The sequence below is a fragment of the Echinops telfairi genome, unplaced genomic scaffold (genome assembly GCF_000313985.2).
Source record: "Echinops telfairi isolate 266 unplaced genomic scaffold, ASM31398v2 ScPeMD7_3;HRSCAF=10, whole genome shotgun sequence".
NCBI classification, from domain to species: domain Eukaryota; kingdom Metazoa; phylum Chordata; class Mammalia; order Afrosoricida; family Tenrecidae; genus Echinops; species Echinops telfairi.
Window position 1 is genome coordinate 56,726,359 of NW_022103899.1, and position 15,005 is coordinate 56,741,363.

At 47.8% G+C, this 15,005-nt stretch overlaps 1 protein-coding gene across 1 annotated transcript in view; it reads right to left on the minus strand.

The window, feature by feature from the left end:
- SP110 (SP110 nuclear body protein) overlaps window positions 1-15,005 on the minus strand; it is a 29,170-nt gene that overhangs the window by 1,956 nt on the left and 12,209 nt on the right. The window contains exons 3-6 of the mRNA XM_045296304.1: window positions 12,686-12,854; window positions 9,877-10,146; window positions 8,840-8,923; window positions 360-464 (exon numbers count right to left, since the gene is read on the minus strand). Coding sequence (XP_045152239.1) covers window positions 360-464; window positions 8,840-8,923; window positions 9,877-10,146; window positions 12,686-12,854 — 628 coding nt within the window. The remainder of the gene's footprint in view (window positions 1-359; window positions 465-8,839; window positions 8,924-9,876; window positions 10,147-12,685; window positions 12,855-15,005) is intronic.

Here is a 15,005-nt window from a genome sequence, read left to right on the forward strand (position 1 = left end):
GAGTTCTACAGAGGGCCCAGTAGACTCAGCAGCAAGCACAGTCAGGGTGGGGCAGGAGAGAGGACGGGGCCATGGGAAGATCTCCCAGGGAGCACCAGAGAGAGCCTTCCCTGGAGCCGGTGCCCTGAGGTCAACCTCTAGTCTCCTGCAGTGGCTCTTTAAAGCCATCTCTTTCTGGGGCAGGGGCACTAGGGACCACAGAACCTCAGTGTGACGTACTGAAGGTTGGCATTTGCACCGTAAGAAGCAGTTCTTTTTCTGCAGCCCAGCTCCCAGTGTCGGCTTCCCGAGCATTAGAGGACCGTGGGAGACTTCCCTTTCCCAGGAGCAGTTCCCGGGAAGGAGCCAGAGGAGCTCACCTCGCTTCATCCTCTCCTTGTGTAAGACTCCTTTTGCCTCCCCGCAGGTCACGGGCAGCTGCAGAGGGTGGAAGCCCACAGCCTCATCTTCCGGCCTTTCTGAAACTAGAACGGAGTGGTTTAGCTCCCCTGAGTCGTCCTTCAGTCTCCCTCAGGTCTCCTGCCCTCCAGGCCCCTTCTATGAGGCTCACAGAGGAAGAAGAAGTGGAAACTGTGGGACAATCCTCAGCCCCAAGAAGCTTGTGCCCACCTGGATGCTCTGGTGGTGCAGTGGGACAAGCTGTTGGGTAGCTAACCGGTAGGCCAGCAGTTCAAACCCATCAACCTATGGAGTATAGTTGAGAGAAGAGGGCCCCCTCCAAAGTAAGGGGATAGGGGCTCCCAGCAGGACCTGAGCATGCTCAACTGTGGAGGCTCAAGGTCTGTCAGCAAGGCCAAGCATGGGGGCTGAGGAGTATTGCTCTTGCATGATGTGGATGTGCCACCATTTGTGTCCAGACCCTGAAGTGGCTCAGTGAGTGGGACCTACACCCTGCAGGCCCACATATAGGTTTAAGCTCCTCTCTCTGCCCCTTCCTAGCAAGGGTGCGTGAGTCATCATCTGCATTGAACGGGAGCTGGGCTTCCCGTTCAATCATAATCAGCACCACCAGTCACCATTCCAAACCCCCACGGGGATTACTGTGGCCAGGAACTCCTTCTGCAGTTCTCCGTGTTCATTAAAATGCCTTTCTCATTACATATGGTTCGCATCTACGAACCAACTGATATTGAATTGATTCTAACTCTTGACAGCCAGGTGTATCAGAGCGGAACTGTGTTCTTTGGTTTTATGGAAATACCTTGACAGGCCTCTTTTTTCCCCCCCCTCTGGATGAACTCAGACCTTCACGTTTTCAATTTTCTGCTGTAACCGGTTTGATGCGAATTTGCCTGGGCCGGGACTCTCAGTGATTTGGCAGTTCACTCACTCACTCCACTGAGTTAGTTCTGACTCACAGAAAGTCTAAGGCACAGGGTAGAAGTGGCCCTGTGGGTTTCTGAGCCTGGAATTCTTTATGGGAATATGAAGCCTCATCTTTCTCCCATGGAGTGGCTGACGGTTTCCTGTTGCTGATCTCAAAGTTACTTGCTCAACGTGAAACCACCAAGACGCAGGAATCCTCCAGCATTTGGCCTAGCACAATGTAATCCCCTCCATAAGGGAATCTGCTAGGAACGGCCTCACATATGAGATGATTAGGTGGCTGGAAGGCCCTTATTCAGGTCACAGCCCTGATGTTACTGAAAGGAAGTCTTCTTAGGGGTATGGCCTGCTTCCGGTATAAGCTGTTAGAAAGTTTGCTGGCTTTTGTTGAGTCTGGATGCTGCGTCTGGCTCAAGGGCCACCAGTTCCTTGAACTTGAGCCAATGACTTGCCATATTGCCTGTCAATCCTGGGAGTTACAGGCCTGCCATCTGATCTGCCAACCTGGAATTCATTCTGTAGCCAGTAGCTGGTGACCCTTCTGCCAGGCTTGGGTAAATTAGCCCTTGCAGCTATATGAGTCAGAAGAAGCTTCCAGCCTAATATCTGAACCACAGGCTTGGATCCTGCCTAGGCTTGTCCTTGGCCATGTTTACAACTTTGTGAGCAATGGTTTTGATATTAATTCCTCTCGATATTTACATGTATAAGTGTCATTGCTTTGATCTCTCTAGAGAACCCCAAAGCAGCAGCAAAGCTGATTGATTGTTTACACCGTCACCTAAGATCCATGGAGCTTCAAAAAAACACATATGGCCTGGATGTTCTCAGGGGCAGAGGCAGCCGTCTTGGTGGATATGAAAGGAGGGTTCTCAACCCCAGTTGATCCCAGGGAGGCCCCTCAAGCTGTAGGAGAAACAGACTTGGAGCACCGTTAGGCACCGTTAGCCACACACTGCAAGTGGCTGAGAAAACCCAAGAGGAGTGGTCAGCTGGGGGGCATAGTCGACATCCCTTCACCATCACCAATGAAACTGTCAAACAGGAGGAGAGGTAGAGAAAGGGGCATCTAGTTCCCTTGGACTCTGACATCCATGACACGCGAGCAGCCTGCTAGGGAAACAGTCAGAGAGGAAAGAAGCTCATGGGGATCAACAGGCAGAGGAGGAAATGAGAGGACAGCCCGACAGAGGCCAGGACAGCAGGATGGAAGCAAGTTAATTAGCGAAGCAGAAGGATCACTACAGGGACTCTTCCCGAGCCTGGGAAAGCACACGAGGTGGAAATGGTGCCCTTAAAGACAGGGACACACCTGAGAGACCTATCGGTGGTTGGGGGAAGGGATGGGGCCAGGGAGTCAGAGAAACAGTAAAGACAACAGGTGCTGTGACCGTGTCCCCACAACAGCCTGTGAGGCAGGAAGAAAACCATATTTCAGAGATGACGACAGACTCGGATGTGGAGAGACAGTGGCTGGAGGTCACCTGGCTCCATGGGCTGGACTTTAGTCCCGGGCTCTTCCCGTGTCAGCAGAAATGCCCCAAGGAGACTGTAGGATCTGCGTGACCCACCGCAGCACGTGTTCCCTGTGAGGAACCAGAAGTCACCTTCCAGCAGCGGGGAGAGCTGAGGAGGCAGGAAAACGGACATGGAGGGACCCTGCAGGTTTTCCCCACGCTCCAGCCTCCCCAACCCCCACCCACTCCCCCTTCTGCACTCTCCTTTCATCCCCACTGCGGTTTAGCCCCCAGCAGAGAGTCCTGATGAGAGCAGAAGGTACCTGGCCTTATTTATGTATCGGTGACAAGCACAAAATACTTGGAAATGGAACATGACAGTGTGTTTTTGGTTCATGCAAGTCCATGAACTTCTCATGGAAGCAGTAACAATGGGCTAAATAATGCTATCATATTATGAGGATTAAACAGCCAAATGTACAGCAATATGCTTTTGTTAATTGAAAAGTAGTCGGTCTGTTGAGTATTATCAGGGCCCCCACATACGATTGTAGAGTCCTGGTGCCAGTGGGTTTAGCATTAAGCTGCTCATCACAAGGTTTGCTTTTCAAACCCACCAGCCACTCTACGGGAGAAAGATGAGACTGCTCCTGTAAAGATTTACAGTTTCAACACCCTCTGGAGCAAATGCTATGCTGTGCTATATCATCATTATGGGTTGGATTTGATTCAATGGTGAGTGAGTGAGTGATTGTGAAGATTCAATGACAAAATGTAGAGCAAAGTGCATTTATCCCCTGTAAGGTCATGGATATGACCTCTGATATGTGGAATTATACCTCAAGGGGGCACCACTCACACCTGAGATATAATTGAGCTGGATTGATGGTACCACCATCTCCCAGTACTGGACCACAAAGGGTGTGGTTACGATTGCCATCAAGGCAATTTAGACTCTTCACTCCTTTCTAGGATGAAGGTTAACTACCCCATAGGACTTTCAAGGCTGTAAATCTGGAGGGAAGCATGCTGTTGCATTTTTCTCCCACAGAATGGCCGGTGGGTCTGAATCAATGATCTTTGATTACCACTCATGCAATTGACCTGCACTACCAAGGCTCTTTAAGAGTCTGACAGATGTAGACACAATGTTTGGGAAAAGGGAGATCTTTGTGTTCTCATTACACAAATGCATTGTGTGGGTAAACAGCAGCCCTGAGGTCGGTACTGAGGCTGGACAAAGAAGAGTGCTTTAAGCAGGAGCTGTGTGAGACTTGGGGACATGGATGCACACCCGTGAGCAAGACTGAGCTACTTACGTTCTGACCTCACAGAACTTCCAGGAAGTAACAGGATGGGCAGATCATGAGCTCCAGTTGTGACCAGCTTCGCAAGAAAAAGACATCGGGCCTATTTGTGGCAGGTCTCTAAGGAAGTTGGCTCACTATGGTAGTCATGAAATCCCAACTGTGTGACGCACGGAGGAGGCAGATACAGAGCAAAGAGCAAGATGGGCCTACTCACTGAGCTCATGGGACTTGGTGCAGCCTTAGAAAAGCTGATCGTAAATTGATACGGAATTGTAACTGGCCCTGACCTGCCAAGGCAACCTTGAAAAGAAGAACCAGCAGGAGGAGCCACCTTTCCTGACTTCAGGACTCAGTGCAAAGCTACAGTAAGGAAGGGAGTGCACTGCTTGCAAAAAGGTACAGAACTGAGAAACCAGAAATTAACCCACACACCTATGACCAAGGCGTTTGGACAATGGTGCCAGGTCCATTCAAGGAGGGAAGAAGATTCTTCTCAACAAATGACGCTTGGACAATTGTACCTGTGCCTGCAAAGCATGTAATCGGTCCCACAGCTCACAGGGTGTGTGAAAATCAACTCCACATGGGTCAACGACCTGAACACAAGAAGTAAAGCCACAGGCTCTTAGGAGAAAATGGAGGGACACAGCTTCAAGATCCAAAGCTTCACACAATGGGTTCTCTTAGAGTTGGTGTGTCTTGGAAAAGACACCAAAAAGACAGGCAACACAAGGAAAAAATAGATAACTTGAACTTCATCAAAATTAAAAGCTGTTGTGCATCAAAGGCCTTCATCAAGAAAGTGAAGACCAAAAATTAAATAATAAAAAAGAAGAAGAAGTAGAAAAAAGAGAAGAGCCAACCGATAGAATGGAAGGAAATGTTCAATGACTATATTTCTGATAAGGAATTAATATGGAGAACATATTTGGGGTGGGGAGGGGAACCTATAGCTCAACAACAGAAGACAAACAATCCAGTTTACCTGGGCTTGAGTCAACATCTATGCAAAGAAGACAGACACCTAGCAAGTGAAAAGCTGTTGACTGTCACTAGCCGTTAGGGAAAGAAAGGCACATGCACACACCAGGACATGCCCACCGGGTTCTTTTTGTGAGGTGCCGTTGGGTTAGTTCAACAGAATGAAACCCTGCTTGGTCCTGTGCCGTCCGCACCATTGGTCTTAGGTGTCAGCCCATATATTTCACCCTGCCGGGGCGGCTATTATCAAACAAACTGGCACAACAAGTGGAGGAAATGGGAAGGTTGGAAGCCTCAACCATTGCTGGTGGGAATGTAAAATGGTGTGGTTCTGTGGCAACCATTTAGTGGTCCCCCCCAAGTTTGACAGAGAACTACCAGATGCAATTCCACTTCTAGGTGCATGCACACTCGCAAGACTGGCAAGCAGAGACGCACACACGTATTTGTGCCTCAGTATGCACTCTAGCATGATCCAACTAGCTAAACGCCAAAACACCAACGCACTGTCATCGAGCTGATGCCGACTCCTAGCAGCTCTACAGGACAGGGGGCGACTGTCCCCCGTGAGTTTCTGAGGATGTAACTTTACAGAAGTAGAAAGCTCTTGTCTTTCTCCCACCGAGTGGCTGCTGGTTTCGAACTGCCAACCTTGTGGATTGCAACCAAATGTGTAACCACTATGCCGCCAGGACTCCTCACAATAGCCAAAAGGTAGCAATCACCCAGGGGCCTATTGCCAAATGAAGAAATAAACAAAGTGGCGTAGCCTGGAAAATATTATGCTGGCTAATAGAATGAAGCACAAAATAACACATTTTGCATGAGTCCATGCATATGAAGTATCTAAAGAAAAGCATAGAGAACAAAGTTGATCAGCGGTTAGCAGAGGGTCGGTGGAGGGGGCAATAGGGAGTGATTGTTCAATGGGTACAGTGAACTCAAAAATATCTACAATCATGAAGATGGGGCAAGAGCAGGCAACAACGTGTTCTGTTTTACGTAGAGCACCATGAGTCGGAGGTGATTCGATGGTAAATAACAACAAAGGAGTTCAGAAAAATTAATGCCCATGGGAGCAGATTTGCAGGGCCATAAATGGTATCTGATTTCTCTATAATTGCCATGGAGATCAGTGAAGAAGTTGCAGGGAGTGTGGATAAAAGAGACAAAGTCCCTCACAACGCATCCTCCTGGCACATGCAGGAGAAAGGCAACCCTCACGTTTCTTGTTTGCAGGAGGGCCAGATAGGTTCAGGGGCTCGTTGGGGCCTTTTGGTTCAGGAGCATCTCCTCTCACCACTGACCAAAGAGAGAGAATTTATTTCCAAGGTCAGAACTGATGGGAAAGTGTTGGGGGTAATCGCAGAGAAGCCGACGGATGCAGGGCTGGGAATCCGTCAGGCAACAAAGCTCCCTGGAATCTATCCACCTGTGTGAGAGTCACACTGGACCAGGGGAATGATACTCCGACAGTGGAGGGCTCTGTCTGAGAAGTTCCCCTTCTTTGGTGAAAGAGAAATCAAGGGCACTTGGCAGGGCTTGTTCAGGAGTGAAGGTGGGAGCAAAGGTAGGTGGTGACATCGGAGTCTCCTGACGACAATGAAGAGGGACTCCTTTGCTCTGCAACTAATAGATGTCATTGCTTGGACGTCTGTGCGTATTCCCTGACTGCTTGGTCTGTGACTAGTTCGTCTAGGGAGAGAGGAGGAGGCTGCATGTTTTGTGTATCCATGTACTCCAGGAGTGCGTGAAGATCTAAGGGAGGCAGAAGGTGGCCTGTATTTAACGGTGCCTGTGTCCTGCTTGCACCAGGAGCCCGGGCTGCCAACAGCAAGGTGTAAAGTTTGAAACCACCAAGCACTGGGCTGAAGGGACTCTGTGGTTGTGAGCTTGAGCTCTGAGGGCGGTGCAAACAGTTTTCACTCACCTACTAACCTAGAGGTTGATGTTCGGAAACATCCCTCCCAAAAGAGTTGAAGGGGACAAGGCTTGGTGATCTGCTTCTGCAAAGATTATAGCCAAGAAGACCGTATGGACCACAGTTCTGCTCTGTAACGCATGGAGTCACACGGGTTTGGTTTGGGGTTAGGTTAACAATATATATATATATATATATACTATTAGCAAAGTGTATATATATACACACATATATATACATATACATATATACATATATATGTATACCAAGTTTTGCTCATAGTTTTTGCTGTTCTAAGAAAGACAGAAAGAAACCCTGGGAGTGCAGTGGGTTAAGCATTGGATGACTATCCCCAAGATCAGCAGTTCAAACCCACCAGCTGCTCAGCAAGAGAAAGACCAGTCTATTCCAATAGGATCAACATGATTGGCTGATGGAGTTGCATGACTAGGACAATGGGGAGACAGAATGGGAAAGTGGATGATTGTTTACTTTTAATTAGTTACTTACTAATTTAATAACAGCACTTGCTTTTCAATTCCTTTGAACATTCAGCAATAGATTCTTTCAGTGCTGTTAGCCTCTTTACTGTGTTTCTTATCTGCATGATGTGCATTAGAGGGAAGAGGATGTTATAGTCCCTTCCTCTCTGCTCTTGAAGGCTCAGAATTCATGATGCCACTTTAGACAGTATCTAGTAATATACCAGTGTTATAGTTAGTGCAATAAAACTTTTTCATAATGATGACTGGGGGTAAGATGGCAAAGAACACAATTTTAGAAGCTAAATCAGCTTCAGGAGACCTTTCAAACACTGCTCAATTATAATTCTCATCATATAAATTCTTGCTATTTGCAGTGCCTTTTGTGGTATTTAGTGTAAGTCCCTATGAACATTCACTAGCCGAATGAGCTCCATTCCACCTCAGTGGGGATGTAGGTATCCAGCAACCCATGCTTAGCCACTGTGCACATGCCTAGGAGTGACTGTGAAGTTGCTGCAATATTGATTTGTGGGTGACAAAAAAATGTTAGCTATTTGGAAAATTCACAAATATGCAATCAGTGAGTAATAAGAACCAAATGCATTTCAATAGGCTTGCTCTTAGAATCCAAGCCTTATTATGCTATTACAGTTGACTGAAAGGCTTCAGAAGTCCTAGTGGCTTAGTGGTTATGCATTGGGCTGTGATCCGCATGGTCAGCAGTTTGAAACCTCCAGCAACTCTGTGGGAGAAAGACAGGACGTTCTACTCCCATAAACAGTTACAGTCTTGGGAAGCCCCAGTGGGTTGCTATGAGTCAACAATGACTCCGTGGCAGTGAGTGTGGTTGAGTTGGAAAGGCTTCAAGGTCAGCTGGGAACAACTTATCAGCCAAGAGTCACAAGTTACTCTCAACTCAGAAGAGTGTCTTTGATCATTGGTTGGTTTTGCATTTTGACAGGGCTGATTGGACAGCTGGTGCAAATGATTAACACACTGGATCTCTAAAGGGCTGGAGGTTTGAGACCACCTAGAAGTGCCTTGAAAGGAAGCAGTCTACTTCTGAGAAACAGGCACCAGACAGTCTACGGAGCAGTTCTGCTCTGACACTCACGGGTCACCATGAGTTGGAATCGGCTCCATGGTGACTGGTGTTCTGGACATCACAGCATCACACTGACCATGGCAGAGAGTGCCTGACAGCCTGCTCGGCCCTGAGCTGGTGAACTGGTTCCATCTTCCTTGAATTCCCTCGATTTCACCCAGGTTCCTTTGCTAGCTTCTCGCACAGGGCTCAGGTGGGAGCTCGGCCTTCACAGCCACTGTGAGCAAAGGTGAGTCAGCCTCGGTGAACATTACCTTGCACGGGGCCAAGCGGAAGGCTGGACAGCGTTTGCGAGTCTTCTCCACTATTTGTTTTGGATGCTGAGTTGGCATTGGCCACTGAAGGGGAAGAAAATATTTTCCAGTCACAGAGAATGGGGGCCAGAGAGACAGTGAATGTAAAATGCCCAGAGGACAAGGAGCCCCAAGACCCATGTGCAAAGGGTTGCTGTGACCCAGGCAGGGTGTTATGAGTTGAATTGTGTTCCCCACAATGATCGCTTTAAGCCCTACCCTCTGACCCGTGAATGTAAACTCATTTGGAATGAGGGTCTTTGCAGATGTAGGTGGTTAACAGCTCAGGTTTGAGTAGGGTGGGTACAGTAGCCAATAAGGCCGGCGTCTTTATGAAAAGAGAGAAAAGACGCAGAGAAACCCACAAACAAAGGTGTCAGGTGAGGATGGAGGCAGAGATTGGACTGATGTATCTACAAGCCCAGGAACTCAGGTGCCTACCAGGTGCTGGGAGAGACAAGGCAGGACCTTTCTCTAGAGCAGTAGTTCTCAACCTGTGGGTCACGACCCCTTTGGGGGTCGAACAATCCTTTCGCAGGGGTCGCCCAATGCATAACAGTAGCAAAATGACAGTGATGAAGTAGCAATGAAAATAATTGTATGGTTGTGGGTGGGGGGGGTCACCACAACCTGAGGAACTGTATGAAAGGTGACGGCATTCAGAAGATTGAGAACCACTGCTCTAGAGTCTATGGAAAGAGCGTGGCCCTGAAGACCTTGGATTCAGCCTGTTCACCCCAAGCCCCATGAGAGAATTAAGTTACATTAATTAACAAGCTACTAGGTAATGGTACTTTGTCACAGAAGCCCTGGGAGACTCATGCACATGGAAAGCAGTTGTTCTGGATCTGGGCCTCACTTGGGCCCCTGGCAATGAGCATCATTTTTCTGGAAAGGGTGGAGTATGAGTAGTGGGTTTATGAAAAGGAACCGACCACTAAGAGACAGGGTAGGGGTTCTAAGTACCCTAGATACAGAGATCCAGGTCTGTCTCTCACCTGGAATGATCTTTTCTTCCTGGATGATTCCAGGTAGAGCCACGGCAGGGCCCGCAGGGCTTGGCCGTCTGCTTTGCTGCGTGCATGCCTCTGGCTGGCTGACCCTCTGGGCACTGGGCAGACTGGAAGGCGGCGGCGGGGGTAGGGGTAGTGGTCGTCTTTGGTGGTCCTGGCGTGGATGTCGGACCTTGGAGCTCCCTTCTGCGGGGTCATCTGGGACTTCAGTTAGCACTGGCGTGGCTCTCCCCAATTCTTCATAGGCAGCGCCAACTGAGATTGGGGAATGAACACAGACCAACATATCAACACCCCAGAGACTTGGGTTACATAGTTTGAGCAGAGAGATTCTTCATACAAGGTTTCCAACAGGACAGAGCCATGGACTCAGTCTGTCCCCCTACACCGGGTAAGAAGAGCTGAATTAATCTTCATCATTGTTCCATCTCTGACCCTTTTCCATTTTATTTCTTTAGTTGTTTAACATCACATTAACTACACTTAACTCCTGAATAAATGCCAAAGTCTTTTCTTGTATAATGCTGGACTTGACTTTCTTATGCAGGAATTTTATTTTATTTCATTCTTTAACATTGCTTCCATACATAGGAAATTATGTAATTACTGGACATGCAATCATTTTCATAGCACCAAAAAAAAAAAAAAAGAGAGAGAGAGAGAGAGAGAGAGAGAGAAAAGCCCATTGTCATGCAGTCTGTTCTAACTCATAACAACCCTACAGCACCGAGTAGAACTGCCCCTTCTGTGTTTCTGAGACTCTTCACTCTGGGAATAGAAAACCTCATCTTTCTCCCCTGAAGCTGCTGGTGGTTTCAAACTGCTGACCTTCAGGTTCATAGCCCAATGGGCAAACCAAGTGCTACCAAGACTCCTTAGTTAAAAAGAGTTCTGAAATGTTACCAGAGGCCTCATCTACGGAATAAACATAACCTCTCGCCTCTCAAGTAAGAGGGCAAGATTCCGGTTCTTTAGCATGGCCTGTTAGAACATTTACATTCTGCCATTGCTCATTTCTGCTGACTGTGGCTCCCTCCTTCCCCTCTGTGATTGGCTACTCCTAATCCTGCCCCCACCCCCTTGCCCCAGACCTTTGGGTATCTAGGCGCCGGTTCCCTTACGGCAAATGCCAGGTTCCCCTCAGGTTTCCTCCCCATCGTTCCTGGGAAAAGGCACGGCGCTCCAACCAACGAAAGGAACAGAAAGGGGGATGTGAAGTCAGGTGGGAGAGACTGTCCCCACAGCACCACAACCCGTCACGCAGCTGCCGACACAGGGAGAGACTTGACTGAGCCGAGCCAGGTACCACATTCAGCTCTACGCGCTCTCTGCCTCAAAGACCTGCTTAGCATGGTCTTCAGGCCCAAGTTTCTCCTATGACGGCCCCGGTGCTACCAGGAGGGCCAAGTCACCTAGCTTGGAGATCGCCATGTTGTCTTTGGCTGCCCCTTTCTAGTGTCAGGAGAAGGAGGCCTGGTGGTGGAGTGAGCTACGTGCCGGGCTGCTGACCACGAAGTCAGCGCTTTAAAACGACCAGCTGCTCGGAGGGCGAAAGACGAGGTTTTCTCCTCCCGTGAAGAGGCACAGTCTCAGAAACCAGCAGGGGCACTTCCCTCTGTCCCACGGGGTCTCTAGGAGCCAGAACTGAGAGGTGACAGAATGTCACTTGGCAGTCATGACAACCATGATATCCACTCTTCTACTCAGATAAATGAACCACATGCCTTAGCCACGGTGATTTTTCTCGAATGTAATTTCCCTCTTAGCTTTTGGTCTTTCTTCTGAGCTCTGCCATCACTCTTGATTCTACTGCTTTAGCTGGTGACATAGTGGTGACACGTTGGGTTGGCAACCACAAGGTCCACAGTTCTAAACCACCAGCCCCTCATGGGGAGAAAGATGACGGGCTTTTCAACACCCGCCCTAGAGAGATACAGTCTTAGAAACCCACAGGGGCGCTTCTCTCCTGTCCTAGAAGGTCACTGGGGATTGGATCTGGCTCGAGGGCAGAGAGTTTGGTTTGGTTTTTGGTTCTCAATGGCTTCAGTGACTTCATGCCCAGCGATTCCTTTCTCACGCCCTCTCCTCCTGTCTCCGCGGCCCCTCTTCCTCTCCAGCTACCTGTCTTCACACCTTCAGGCTTGCCAACTGGCTTCTGGTTCCTCCTTATTCAGGAAGTGGTTCACATCTTGGGCTCTGGCATTGGGAGACCCAATCAGGTCTCCTGGCTCTGCCACTCCACAGACAGATAACCCTGGGAAGTTCCCTCTGGGCTCTAATTTCCTGATCTGTAAATGGCAAGAGTAACAACGTCACAGGATGGTTTGAAGGATGACCCACAATGAACATAGGCAGTGCTTCGCATAATGCCTGGCACACAGTAAGCACACAAAGAAATGACACTTATTATGGTTCATCCATATCTACATCGCTGCCTTTCTGGCTCTCCTTGTCCAGGCCCGGTGTCTGAACCTTTGCATTGCACAAGGGTCTCTCTGTCATCTGATGTGTTACATAGAGACCCGTCATAGTTTAAGCTGCACAATCCCCCCAAATTCATGGAGCTGATTAAGACAGAAGCGTTTGTGTCCGCTGGAAGTTCATCAGAGAGTCAGGTCAGAGGCAGCCACAGGTCATCCTTCCTGCCACACCTGTGTAAGAGTCTGGCCCACATCTTCCCAAAGAGTAGGAACTTGGGTGCATAGTCCACCCAGGTGAAAACAAGCTAAGCCTTTCACATAGCAGTATCTCGCATGCGTCCACAGCCCCCAAAGCATTTGCCAAGTCTCATTACCGCGTTCGAAGCTCCTGCGAATCTTCATTAGGGTGGGGTATTCGCGCAGGTTGATTGGGCTGAACAACGCCATCAGAAGCGACAGGTCAAATGTTCTTTCCAGCTGGGTGAGAATGTTGTGCACCACTCTGGATACAGGAACCAAGTTTTGACAGGCTTCCATGGATTCCTTAAAAACAGATTGAAGGATTATTATAAATAGTTGTCACGTTGACTGGAAGGTGATTAGACAGTTGTCCTTCACAAAGTTGTCACAAGGAGGAAGACCCTCGACAAGCTAGATTGGCCAATGGGGTCAAACAGAATAAGAAGGCGAGATGGCAAAGGACCTGGCCGCGTTGTGTTCTGTTGTCACCAGGACTCGGAATCGACCGGAAGGCACCTAATAAGATGTTGTCAGAAAGCAGTTTAGAGTCTTAGGAAGGAGCTTGTAACACTTTTTCTTTTTTCATTTTCTAAAAGAGTAGCTGCTGAAACTACCTCTGTACATCCAAATATGTCTTGGGGAGAGGGTTCCTTGGTTTGGGGATTTAGGGTAATCGTTTTTTGGAACATCCCCATTAATTGGCCTAACAACTTGCTCGGGGCATCAGTTCGGGGCATCTTAGCTTGTTGGGTAGAACTAGGGTCTTGAAAGTGTGCCCACAGCCATCCAGGGCGCAATGATCTCTATTTGCCTGGAGCCACTGAGGAAGAAGGAAGTCGGGAATAGGAGGAGGATGTGAATGGGAAGTGAATTTCCTCAAAGAACAACTGCATGGTGCTGAGCTGCCATTACTGAGCATCAACGAATCAATGGAAAAATCCTGATGAAAATGGGGAAAATACAGAAGAGAATTTCAAATTCCCGTAGACTTTAGACTTTCTGGAACCATGGAAGCTGGACGAAATTCTCGTCCTGAGATCATCTTTCCCCTTAACCCCAAAATATCCCCCTTAAAACCAAACAATACATTTTCGAATATCAAACTCACCGTCATTGAGTTGATTCCAATTCATTGCCACCCTCTAGGACAAAATGGAACTGCCCCTGTGGGCTTGTGAGACTGTAACTCTTCACGGAGCATAGAGCCTCCTCTTTCTCCCATGGACCAGCTGGTGGTTTCCAACTGCTGGCCTTGCAGTTTGTAACCCATTACGTAATCCATTATGCCACTACAACCCCTCAGACCCCTTGTTTCTTTTAATTAATTTTTTAAAACGTCTTGTGTTCTTAGAGAGCTATCTATATGCCTTTGTATCCTTCGCCATATTTGTTCAGTCTGGATCATTAGCAAGTAAGACAAGAAGCTAGACCATATGAAATATTAGGCAGCGGCAAGATTGTTGGAAGACTCGCTTACAACCTGCAATAGCAGATAACACAACTTTGCTTACTGACAGTAAAGAAAAGAAAACATCTTACTGATGAAGATTATAATCTTCAGTGTGGATTATACTTTAACATAACACAAAAGCCATCACAGCTGGACCAGAAAGCAGCATCATGATAGAGAAAGAAAAGGTTGACCTTATCCAGGGTTTCATTGTACTTGAGTCCACAACAATGCCCATGGAGGTAAAGTCAAGAAATCAAAGGGATGACTGCATTAGACAAAGCTGTTGCAAAAGACTTCTTCATAGTGTTAAATAACAAAGGTGTCACTCTCAGGACTGACGTCTACCCTATTTTCAATGGTCTCAGGTGCATCTGAAAACTGACAATTGAATAAAGAAGCATTGATGAATTTTTCAAAAAGATAAAACATATCTTTTTGATATGTTAAAAGCTTTTAACATAAAATAATGATAAGATATGATATTTTAACATAAAATAACGATAAGCTAAAATTTTTTTCAAAACACAAAACTGGCTGGTAAAATTAGATAGGCACCTGAGGGAGGCATAAAGTTATATGTATACATAGATATCTATCTCCCTGTTGGCACCATGGGAGAGTCCATTGGGCTGCTAACCAGAAAGTTGGTGGTTTAAACCTATTGTTCCTTGGGAGAAAATTGAGGTTTTCCTTTTTTCATAAAGATTTACCGTCACTAGTGGGAGCACAGGGCACTAACCCACCCCCCAGGGGAGGGTAGTGATTATATCTCCACAGGGAAAGAGGGACCAGACTTCAACCCAATGCTCCAAGATGTGAATGCAACATGCCGGCGTGGAGTAGGGAACCAGTGGAAATGTCTGAGGGTCTGGCCCCAATCCCAACTACGTGGACATCTGCCCCTCCCACTAGAAGAATGTATTTCAGAGGACAGCACTGAATCTGCAGCTCTGGGAGAGGGACATGTCTGATCAGAGCACATGGGAGCAAATGAAGGGGGA